This window comes from Thamnophis elegans, chromosome 2, assembly GCF_009769535.1.
Source record: "Thamnophis elegans isolate rThaEle1 chromosome 2, rThaEle1.pri, whole genome shotgun sequence".
In the NCBI taxonomy this organism is placed as follows: domain Eukaryota; kingdom Metazoa; phylum Chordata; class Lepidosauria; order Squamata; family Colubridae; genus Thamnophis; species Thamnophis elegans.
This window is the reverse complement of record NC_045542.1, coordinates 28,459,061-28,471,924: the sequence shown is the minus strand read 5'-3', so window position 1 is coordinate 28,471,924 and position 12,864 is coordinate 28,459,061. Positions and strand designations below refer to the sequence as shown.

Below are 12,864 nucleotides of genomic sequence, written 5' to 3'. Positions count from 1 at the left end.
GGGATCTGATCGGTCTATTGGAGGTAATTGGCAGCAGGCGGTCTCTCAAGTACCCAGGTCCAATACCATGAAGGGCTTTATAAGTGACGACTAGCGCCTTGAAGCGTATCCAAAGACCAATAGGCAGCCAGTGCAGCTCGCGGAGGATAGGTGTTATGTGGGTGAACCGAGGTGTACCCACAATCGCTCGCGCGGCTGCATTCTGGACAAGCTGAAGTCTCCGAATGCTCTTCAAGGGCTGCCCCATGTAGAGCACGTTGCAGTAGTCCAGTCTAGAGGTCACAAGGGCACGAGTGACTGTTGTGAGGGCCTCCCGGTTCAGGTAGGGACGCAACTGGTGCACCAGGCGAACCTGGGCAAGGAAAAAGAAGTTCCTCCATATATTAATTTTGAAATCTTAAAAACCAGTATCAGTCTAAGATAATGGTCAATTTGAAAAATTTCGGAGGGGGGGGGGAGGACTTGGGATCCTCTGACATCAGCACATACTTGTTTGAAAGGTTAGCCTCTCATAGTGCTTGTACTTAAACTTCATGCTAAGGAACAAAGCAATATGATTTGTTTTCTTTTGAATCCATCTGCTTTATGAATCCAAATGCAGCTTATACAATAAGCAAGCATTGAGATAGCAAAACATATGAACAGTCTAACTAACTCCTCACTATTTCAGAACAAGCTGTTTTCCTAAAAAAAAAAAAAAAAAATCCCCAAATTCTCTGGTCTTTCTTCACATAGCATGCTTCTTTTTCAGGCATCTCTGGTCTGCAACCTCAGAACCTCTCCTGGCGGGAGTCATATAGCTAGACAGGCTCTCTGACTTAAGCTTTGGAGCTCTGGTGTAACTCTGTCCAAATGCACGCAGACTACAAATTCCACAAGTGAATCATGAGCTGAGCTTTCAGAAAGAATTTAAGATAGGGATTTTCTAGAAGGCAACTGCTCCAACAGCACATCTGCTTCCCAAGGGACCAGCAGTAGCACAATATACAGGAATAAATGTGGGACTCCAGATCTCAAACAGAGCAAATGCATTTTCAGTGCTAACCCACATGGATATATGCATTTCTGAGGAGCCACCAGTATGGCTTGAAAAGAGTCAAAGACCAAGAAGCTCTCACCAGGCTATCCTCCTGACGACTTTAGCACAACTCCCTGATCAGTTCAGATGTTGAGTATCTGAAAATAGCTCTTCAGATTTAGGGATATCCAATGTCATTGTGTCTGCATTTTACACACCATCAACTGTTCATGAAGCACTAAACCACTGGCTTCTGAATCCCACTCAACAGTATTCTAATTTTATGGCCATTAATTTTATTTGAAATGAAATCATTTTCAAGCCCATACCTTAATGGTAAGAACTTATTTGCACCAATAGTATCCATTATCCATTAACATATCAGTTAACATAGAAGCAACAATTTCATGCTACCTTTGATACATTTAAACATATGACAAACTACCTATTTTTTTGCAAAAAGTATACATATATTGCATTCTTTCTTTCTTTTTTCTTTTTGCATGTAACAAGAGCCCGATATTTTGTGGTGGGGGGGGGGTGGGGGTAAAATACCATGCTAAATTGTGGTTTACTTTAACAATTGCTTATTAAATAAATTACAGTGGCTGAATTCATTCATTAGACTGAACAAATAATTCCAACAGATGAGTGTATATGTATCTCAGGGTTTAACTGTGGAGTCCTTGGTGCTCTCTGAGCTTGGTTGTTTGCTTACATACATTGCATTAAACAAGGAATAAACTCCACACTCAGTAACACTGATGGTGTTATCAAGTCAGGTAATGAAACATCTACAAGCACACAGCCAAGGTCAAAGTAGCATTAAGGACACCACAAAAACAAATGATTTTAATGGCTTAGCTCCATGGTGATTCCAGCCTATTACTATAAGCAAACACATCTTTTTTTTCTCAGTAGCTGAATTCAACATGCAGCCATAAAGCAGAACCAAATATAATGATAAATATGTTTGCTGGATGTTACAATTTTAGGTTAACATTTTCCTACCCAGGGATGAACACTATTTCACTATTTCTTGACCCCTATCTAGGGCATGCAATATTTCATTATTTCCTGATCCAAAACACAAAGTTCTTCACACATACCTCACTACATTTTTGTAGTCATATGCCAAACAGTAACAATTTTTACATGTGAATAAGCATTAGGCAAGGATGCATAATGGGAATGGTATTCTGGGTGTTTCAGTAAACCGAAGCCAGCCATATAATGCAGCTACTAAAAACGCAAATACTACATTGTGATGGAACACATTCATTTTCATTCATAAGAAATCACAGTCCCACCCTACTCTGCATTGGTCAGGTTCCATTTTGAATACGGGGTCCAGTTCTTGGCCATCAAGATGGTGAGGTGGTTGGAAACCAAGTCCTATGAAGAACCATTAAGAAACCAGATATGTCTGGAATAGAAAACTGGGAGCGGGGGAGGGGGGGAACAAACACTACCAATCAGCAGACAATTAAATGGTTGTCACAGAGAAGAAAGGGAATGCCATTATTCTCTTTTGCTCCAGAAGACAGGATGGGAACCAATGGGCTGAGATTACAGGTTAGGTATCTCCTGACAGCCCTACATGGTATTGGACCTGGGTACTTGAGAGACCGCCTTCTGCCGATTACCTCCTACAGACCCATTCGATCCCACAGATTAGGCCTCCTCCATATTCCATCTGCCAGCCAATGTCGGCTGGCGACTACTCGGAGGAGGGCCTTCTCTGTGGCTGCCCCGGCCCTTTGGAACGAGCTCCCCGTGGAGATTCGGACCCTCTCCACACTTCAGGCCTTCCGGACGGCCGTGAAGACCTGGCTGTCCCAGCAAGCCTGGGGTTGAGTTCCCTCCGCTACTCGAATTTGCTGTGTCTGTTGTGCTTTTAAACTGTTTGTATTGTCCGATTGTCTTTGTCTTACTTTTTGTAATTTCCCCTCCCTTGGCTTTGTTCAGCCGCCCTGAGTCCCTTCGGGGAATAGGGCGGCCTACAAATTGAATAAAATCCAAATCCAAAATCCAAATACAGTAAGAGCAGTCTACCACTGGAGGTATTCAAACAGAAATTGGAGAGTTATCTGTCTAAAATGCATTGGTGACTGATCCTCTTGCACCATAGGAGTTTTGAAGTATCTGCAATAATAGTTGTATCTGCAACTATTTAATTAATGTTATGGTACAACTCTAGCAAAAAAAAAAGTTCATATAATACCAGATAACAAAATAAGCCCACTTTTTTATCATCCCTCATTGATTTGATGAATTGCTTGACGAATTATTTCAAGTGAGAATTTCAGAGATTTTCTTGGGCTGTGGTGGTCAGGGCCGGATTTTCCTATAGGCTAACTAGGCTTCAGCCTAGGGCCTCAAGATCAAGAGGGGCCTACATTCAAATTGTTAGCAAAATTAAAATTACACTATTCTAAAAACAGTGAACACTAAAACACTGAACCGAAAATAAGGAGAAATCCTACGCATATGACTAATAAACAGACATAAAAATGTATTGGTTAAGATCGTTCCAGCGCCGCGGCAGTTGTGGAGCCCGCCCACATTCCCGGCACCGGCGGTCGGGCAAGAGGTGCGGTCGCTCCCAGTAGCCGCCTCGTTGACGCAGAGCCCACCAGCGGCCAGTCAGGTGAGGGGGCTGAGCCGGGCAGCTGAGCGCAGCAGGGGAGGCGGCTGGCCTTGCTGCCTTTGCAGAGCAGAGCCACCCTCCGTCGGGAGGCCAGCTATATATATTGATATATTGATATATATCACAGTAATGATATATTTTATTGTCTCTCATGTAATTTACAAACTTAAAAATGGGAGGTGAAAGGGCCTCATAAGTGGAATAGCCTAGGGCCTCTTTTCATCTAAATCCAGCCCTGCTTACACTTAACAAAGTGGTCAAGTTGTGCGTGAATATCTTTCTTTATGATGGGGGATACCACCTGACTTCCCATATTTTCATTATATCCCAAGAGAGGACATCATGAGGAAGATCTTTGGACGGGGGCATTGTTGATAACAGCGTTTGGCCACTGGGAAGGACTGATCATTCAGGCCTTGAAAAATCATTAGAATTTATTATCCCCCCCCCCCCCCAGCGAAATCCAAAGAAATCATCCGCCCAAACGTCTTCTTACATATTTGGTGGAGAAATACGAAAGATTACGGTGTTATTTCCCACAATCATTAGAGCAACATCCTTTTTAACTGAGCTGCCTGATACAGCAGTGTGGGTGTCTGTGAGCATAGAGAGAGCGTACATGAACCAAATTGTATCACCCCCAACCAATCATGCCATATCTATCTCGCCAAAAGATATCTGATGCGAGCCTAAATGTCTTATTACTAACAATAAAATACGCTCTGCTTTGTCCCTCGGATGGCTTCCGATTTATGCGGGAGCCAAACGGAGCCCGAGTCACCAGCTCTTGACTTGATGTCTTCCAAGCCCTTACACGATGCGCTTCGGGGAGATCACTTCCCTAGATTCCACCACCCGAGGTACACAACGCACGCTTTCACGCGCACACCCGTGTCTTGAAAGGTAAAGCAACGACCTCCATAGGCACGCACCCAAAACAACCCTGTATACCCGCCTTCCTTCATACTCCGGGAACGCCTCACGATCTTCTTTGTGTACCGCCGCGGATTTACTGTCGGAGGATAATTTACCACTTCGCCTCGCTTTCCCTCCCTTCCTCTCCTTTAAAGCCCCAAAGCCACATCCCCTTTAAAGGCCGGCTGGCTTGTCCTCTGTTGAGAGCTCGCTCGCTCACTGGCGCGCGCTCGCACTCTCCCTCCCTCCTTATGTCTAATTCGTCTCGCGCTGCCGCCGTTGTTATTCGCGTCTCCTCGGAGCCCGCGTGAGCTCTGCAACGGGCGTCCGCGAGGCTGTTCTCTCTGCCTCCGGCGCTGCCGTCGCCGCCAGGGAGCCGTTGCCATGGCGGGGGGGCTGGCTCGCGCCGCTCTCCGCGCCCTCCCCCCGCCCGTTGGGCTGGCGCTGCTAGCGCTGGTGCTCGGGGCCCAACGGGGGGCCCAAGGTGAGCGTCGGCGAGGTGGGAAAGGAGCCTCAAGCCAACATGGCGGCCAGCGCTTCGGCGCCGGGCTGGGCGTGGGAGGGTAGGGGTTGCCCCAAAGCCGTCAGCGGGAACCTAGGGGCCACCTTCCTCCAGGTGTGTGGGGTGGCGGTCTGCGGGAGGGTAAAGGTGCCGCAGCCATGGCTTCCCGGGGTTGAGGGCTGGTGAGGGGAGTCGACCGGGAGTCGGAGGGAATGAGGAAGTCGTCTCCCTTTTTCTGTTCCCCCCCTTACTGAAGCCTTTTCCCCACGGGGGGGTGGGGGTGGGGTTGGTAGGGTGTTCCGTACTGAGGTGCAGGGCCCTGGCAGGCTTGGGGTAGCGAGGTGCATGCAGGGATTGGGGAAGGTATGGCGGATAAGACGATGGAGGTATGGGGGAGGAGAGGCTGGAATTAAGGAGTATTCTGGTAATTGCGAGTGGCATAGAAAAAAATGATTTGGCAGGACAACCATCAGAATGTGCCTGTTTTGCTATTGTTTTATTTTGAAGCTGAAAGGGGCTTTTTGCTTTGATCTTTTAGTGGTCTTCAGTTCTGTATATCTGGGATGCTTTTTGATGGGGTTGATGGAGGTCACATGGCCACGAAGCCAATGAGACTCATTGTTTTCATGAACTGTTGCAGATCACATTTTGTAATTAGCAGTTAAAAACGCACACCCTGAAATGGGTACCATAGCGTTGAATTTTTTATATATGTATGTATGTGTGTGTATGTATGTATATATATACAAAACTCAGTAAACAGAAACATGGTGCCAGAAAGATGCATTAGATTTGAATTCTAAACCTTTTAAATCTGCTATATAAGCTTGAGTTCACCCAAAAGCCTTTTCAAGCCTAATAACTGAAGATTCCTCTTTGCTGTCTCAAACAAATTCCTCAAATAAGCAAAATTTAATGTTGTGTTTGCAGACTTCTTTGCTAATATTTGTTTATATATAATATATTGTTTATAATATAAAATATATTTCAAAAGAAAAGTGTAGGATGCTGCCAGAGGGACATACTATATATTAATAAAGCTTTTGATGAGATATCTTGTTATCTACAGATACTTCCATTAGACAGCTGGAAAATAAAATTAAGAAAAGTGGATGGCTAGAATTCTATTATAAAACGGCAGTCCTGTTTCTGATATGTTAAAAACCTGTGTTGAATTTAGTCTCGGTGAGTTGTGCCATATGGTAACCTGCCTGACTGAATGCTTCAATATGTTCAAATTACTTGTTCAATTTGTAATGAGTTAGTCTATATTAGCCTTCAATTCTTCTTTCTCCGATAGCATGGATAACCAAAATTATGATCTGAGAGCACATACAGTCATTTAAGATAATTTGAGTTTGGGTACAGTTAATCTCTGAATGGAAGATTATCTAAAATCTACCTAATATATGCTGCAATATATTTTATTTTGGGGAAAGAGTGTATGAATCAAAGCACTTACCCACTTTTCCACTATCAAAAGTAAACATGATTTATATGTGGAGTATAGAAAATGAATGGGGAGAAAATACACTCACATGGACATGTTGGGATTATCAAGGAAGCTGATGATGGAAGTTTCAGTCCTGGCAAAAAAAAAGATGCTACCTCACACTACAAAATGAAAACAAGCAATTTAGATAGGTTAATTCTTTCTATTAGTGTGGCTAAGAAAAGATTTAAAACTGATGTCTTCTTTACCATGTACTGAGAATATATAGGAAGTATTGCATTTATGTTTTATATGAACATCTGATTAGTTGTTGTGGAAATACACTTTTAAGATGAATCACTTTTGCATGCTTATGCTTTGGATTGGAAAGGTCTGTTCCCTAGCAAATAGTGCATCTTCACAGCATTATTTTGACTTGATTATTTACCCAATACCAAGGTATGCACACACACAAAAAGAACCCCAGTTCAGAAGGAAGTAACAAGAAGCAAAGAAAAACAAGTAAAATCAGTCATGGTCACATGATTTTCACTTAGTGATTGCTTCATGAGGACAACCTCTTATGAAAAGAATAATGCCATTTTAAAGAATAAATTTGTTTATCTATCTATCTAAAATTGTTTAAAAACAATAAAATTGTAGTCTTGAATATGTTGGTTCTACCAAATTCAGTACTTGGGTTCATACATCATCCTAAGACATAGTTTAATGTTTTTTCCCCATAGGTCATTGTTAACATATAGTACAAAGTCAAAATCAGACTTCTAATGTTACTTTTTAAATTGAAGATCTGCTTTTCTTACAAGTATGTCAAAATAACGAGCAGTTTAAAAAATCAGTAAAATCAGCAAGATAGTCAGCCACAAATATATTAGCTATGTAACAGATACAAATTCAATTAGTCTTAGAATGTTTAGAATTTCATCCTGAAATGCTTGTTTAATATGGGTAGCTTGTGAACTTGGTAAACAAATTAATATTATGCTATCTTGTATCTTAAAGATGAATTGCTAGCAAATATTTTTTGAAAAAAGCTAAAAGTTATAAGTATATACGATGTAATAAATTCAGATTACAAGATACTCATAATAAGATTTTGGGGATAGTGACAGTAGTCGTAGCTATCTAACATGGAAGGTAAAGATTTTTTTCTTTTTTACTTTATAGTATTTAATTCCTTCAGTTGCTGCCTGCAAGAAGACTATAGTGAATGTTCTTTCAAAGAAGAAACTGGAGCTAAGATACTCAATTGTTTTAGATAGGATATCAAATAATTTTTAATAATTTTAACTTTAATTATGGACTTAGGTGCCCAACAATGGATGAAAGTGGATTTTAGAAAATTAGGGGTGCATTTATAGTTAAATACCTGTCTATAAAAATCCTCATGCAGATGAAGAAGCTTTTGCCTTTGATATTTCAGACTCCTCTGAAAAGCTTATATTGATTTCCTTGTAATTTATGCTTGTTCAGAAAAATAAACAGGAATGGGGAAATTGACTTGATTATTCTTTGATGGCTTTGTTTGGGCAGATGATTACTATTTCCAGGAAATGCTGCTGCTTATTTTTATGTTTCTTGATAGTGTGCATGTATTTCTGTAATGACTATGCAGGCGTGTAAACTATGCAAAAAGAGATTGGTGTATTTATCAGTGAATGAGATCAAGGAAGGAACTAATTCTGTCCAGTTACAGGTGAAGGTTATCAATAAGTGAAAGTTATTTACAGGATGTATAGCAAACAGCAAGAACTGTGAATGCTTATTCTTTCACTTGTCTGTTTACAGGCACAATGCTTTTTTCCTTACAAAGAAGGGCAGTTTTTAAACTTGTTCTAGTTGCATTTGGATATGTAAGGTTTTTTAAAAGTGTAAATTTAAACAATCTCGATGTAAAAACTATAGTTCAGGTTGAAATTTTCCTCAGTTTGATTTCACATGTTTCCTCATCATATGATTGAGGAAGCTTTACGAAGAATCTATTCATTTCTTAAAGAAAAAATTAAAACTGTATATTGTAATCTTAGTAATTCTTAGAACATAGATGTACATAGCTTAGATTGGTTTTTAATACAACATAATTTATGCTTCATACCTTCCCAAGAAAGGTACCATTTAAATGGAGGCTAAGTGCACTGTCCCAAAAAGCATTAAAAACAATAATAATTCAGCTTGACAGGTAACATTCTATTTCCCCATTTCTGGCAACTGGGCAGTCTATGCACTATTGTGAATGAAGGCTTTGGTGGGAAACTGCTTTTGCAGGTGACCTCAATTAAAACAATATTCAATATTCAGGGACTGACAGTGTTGAATTTGATTACCTTCTGCATAAATCAAGTGGGTTTATTATCAACGTTGATTCTGAATTCTTGCATATCAAGAGGGCAGATGAGACCAGCTAAAAGAAGCCTGATGAAAGGCAATGAAAACTGAGATGGCAGCCCTATAATGATTCTAGATATAAGTGCTGGGTTTAAGAAGCAATAAAATTAGAATCCATTCTCGAGAATCAAGAACAGCAATACCTGTTATTAAGCTTGGAATACTTGGTAAAATTTATTGTAAAGAAAATGATTTAATCATCCAAAAGATAACATACGTAATTGTGAATCAGACCATCCACAGATAAGCTAATCCTCAGAATTTCAACTGAAATACCATGAAATATGTTTCACTCATATATAAGGTGATCATTGATTTTTTTAACCACAATGACAGACAGGAAACTTCAAACTGTTACATCATCATTTGCAAAATTGCATCTGTGATGGGCTTTAAAAATCTGAGCTATGGTCCGCTGATAAAACACCCTCAAAATTCGGTTCGTATTTTGGAACATTCTTGCTTATCCACGAATATGTCTTAAGTGTAAGCAAAAAACTATTGGGGTTTTACTGTAGTTAGAATATGTATAGAAAAGGAAGTAATGTTTTAACACTGTTCTGTGTTGCACTTTCTTCTGCCTGTGTATGTGTATGCAGGAGTCCTGTTTCTACTGATTTTAGATTCCAATAGATGTTTTTCAGTTTAAAAAATAAGATGAAGATGCTATGTGAAACTTTGCACAATATAAAACTACACTTAATCTGTTTGTATATTGGCTTTAAGTTTAAAAGTGAGAAGTCTAAAAGTTATTTCAAGGGATTAATATAATTCACACTATTAGCTCTGAAAGCTAACAGGTGGATACATATAACTCTACAATTCAGAAGTATTCAGAACATTCAGAATCCAGATTGAACGGATATGCTTTTGCTTGTCATGTCCCACACTTCACAGTTCTGGCTTTACAGATATTGGGTACTGCTAAGTTAATTTCATCCTTCATATTTATAAGCTTTAATCACAGAATGTTTTAAGTCTGTAATATAAATGCTGAGTGGGCTGCATTTAACTTGACTTCCTCTCATGAGCTTTTATTGGAGATTTGCTGCCAGATGCAGTTAATAGCTTCGAATGTTGCTTAAATATTAACAGGCAAATATTTAAAGAACAGCTAAAATACAAAAGTAATATTTCAGTAGACAAATTATGTAGACCTAAAATGATGCCTGGAGTTATTCAAATGAATAGATACATTGTAGCAAGCTGTGGTTCACTTGTTTCACATAGCTGCACAAGTCTAATTAGGAGGGGATGTGAGGGTGGAGGTCTGTGAAGAGCTGAATAGCTCCTCTTCACAGACCTGTACCTGTTCCTAAATGAAACCTATATCTGTTTATTTGAGCCTCCAGGAGCCATTTTAAAGACTCCTAAAGATGTAATCATATCAATTAACTGTGGGTAAGCACTTTTAAACACAGTGGTACTTTATTCTCAGATGTATTTGCGTTTATCTAGAATTAGAAAGCAGAGGATATGTACTCTGGTTGACACTAATTTGTAGTATTTATTTACATTTGTTATAGTTCCCAGTCATAGTAGCATTACTAAATCTTGGACGTGGAAGAATAAGAAGGTTTTTAAGGTCCTCTTGCCATCTGAAGCTTAATATTTGGCAACCAGAAAAAGAATGTATTCTGTCACAACTAAATTCCACTCCTGAAAAAGGCTTATTAGGCAGCAATATGTTTGGCATTGTGAAAGATATCTTTCTCCATAATGAGGGGAGGAGTATCCAGGATGGGTTAACCTTTTCTTCTCGTTGATTAGACTGAGTCAGATAAGCTCTTGTTATATGCCCCTGGTCCACTAGGCACCGCCAGTTATCAACTCAGTCCCTCAACTGGACGGTTTGCCATCCTGGATCTCTGATAATTTGGAAATAATTTTAAAGAAAGAAATAGGATTAATTCATCTCCCTACAGCAGCAGCCGCAAGCAAGCTGGACAGTTCCCCAAGGTGCAAGAAAGCCTGCCAAAAGCCCCCTTGGGGGCAGCACGCTGCCCAGGCATCTGGGTGAGACAAGTGTCACTCAGAAAAGGAAATCTGCCGGGCAAGCAGGAAACAAAGGGCACAAGCCTTCCAAAGGCAAGCCCTGCCGCAGAGGCTACAGTGGTGCTAGAGTGCTCCGCCGCTCCACACAGGGTCGAGTGGCAAGCTGCGGCTTCCTCAAGCACCGCGGGGCGCGAATCTGGCCACCAGCAAGCGAGGGCAGCACTAGATCCCCGCCCAGAAGATGAGCCTCACCGCGGGAACTCTGCTGGGCGCCGAGCGCTCCGTTGCTCCCAGCTGGGTTGAGCAGCGAACCACGGCTTCCCAAACGCCCACACCATTATTCACGTGGCCCACTTCACTTGAGGGGGTCCATGGGCAGAGCAAAGCCTCTAGCGGAGGCAGAAGAAGTAAAAAAGTAAAAACCAGCTGCAGAGGCACGCGGCAGTTTCTCGGAGCACAAGCCGCCAGAACAGTACTCTTGCTGAATATTTTTTACTTAACTTTACCATATTTAAAATGCCATATGGTATTTTAAAATTAATGCAACTGAGACACTTTTTTTTTTACTGGATAGATGGTTTTAAATGTATCAATAAAAAGCACTTGTTTTGTTTATTGAAAAAAAATAAAGAGAAGAAGGGTGAGAATGGCCTTTATTTCCCCACTCAAATTTGTGTCATAACAAGTTTGTGTTCTGTCTGTGATTAAAGTACAGTTCATTTCAGCAAAAATGCATACCTTGTAGATCTCTTGTTCAAGAACAAAGCTTTCATTCTGAGGCTCTGAAGCTTAATGTTAAGCTTGTTTAAACAGCTTCTTCAGGGGTTGGGTCTGACTTGCAGCAGAATGTCAGACATAAGCATGCCAAACAGATATAAATACAATTCACAACAAGCTTGTCTTGCACCTTTTTTCCAGTGCATCTTATCAGAGGTGTAGATAAAGATCTTAATCTCTCCTTATGGTATCCAACCAGAAAAAAATTCTTTTATTTAATTACATTAAATTATATACTGAGGACTTCTACCTCTGCCCTTTATTTAACTGCTAGGAAAAAAAAGTATTTTTATTTTATTTTTGCATTTGTATAGGGTTGTTTTTTTTATAAATGTTGGACTTGCTCAGACAACCTCAGCTGCAGTCTGAATCATTTTGTTAAATATATATATACTTGCCTCATACATGCCTGTTGTTTTATGAACATTCCCTAAGCCGTAATAATTGGGAGTCTGCTAGTTTGATTTTAATGATGCAAAAAGATTCATTCTCAGTCACTACCTAGAACTTGAAATGCCAGAATTGTCCCAATGCTTTTTTAACTGATATTTGCTGGTCATCGCTTCTTCACTGGAAGGATTGAAACTGATTTAGCTGATTGCTTCTTGTAGTTGCCAGTACAAGATGTTGTAGACAAAGGAAGGATTCGCATTACATTGCCAGTTTGGGATATATATTATTTAGTATTTCTTACGTTCCTAAGATTGTTGTATAGAAATTAAAAAATAAGATGGTATCTGTTTGCAGCTTCAGATTCGAATAGAAATAGAGCAGAAGGAAGGAGATGAAAAAAAATTTGTTTTGAGAAACCGCTTCTTCATTGATCATTCTTCCTGGATGACAGATGGTGCTTTCATTATCCTTACCAGTGCTTCTTACCAGTGGAGAAGCCCAATTCGTGCACTTATCTTCTGTGCAGGCTTAACATCTTGCTTTCCGTTAAAATCCAGATACATTGGGGTAGGCAAATATACTTCAAAAATGGTTTTGGAATATAAAGCAAACTTTCCATTCTATGCATGTTAATTGTTGGAAGTAGCGTTCATGGTGCTTGGGGATCATCAGGTTATGGGAAGACTGCTCTAGAAAGTCTACAGGTAGTCCTTGACTAACAATCACTATTGAGCCCAACATTTTTGTTGCTAAGTGAAACACTGGTTAAGTGAATT

The 12,864-nt window shown here is 40.3% G+C and overlaps 1 protein-coding gene across 1 annotated transcript in view; it reads left to right on the top strand.

The window, feature by feature from the left end:
* The first annotated feature begins 4,774 nt into the window (after window positions 1-4,774).
* ACVR1B (activin A receptor type 1B) overlaps window positions 4,775-12,864 on the top strand; it is a 46,075-nt gene continuing 37,985 nt past the window's right edge. Inside the window, exon 1 of the mRNA XM_032209968.1 lies at window positions 4,775-5,067. Coding sequence (XP_032065859.1) covers window positions 4,968-5,067 — 100 coding nt within the window. The 5' untranslated portion in view covers window positions 4,775-4,967. The remainder of the gene's footprint in view (window positions 5,068-12,864) is intronic.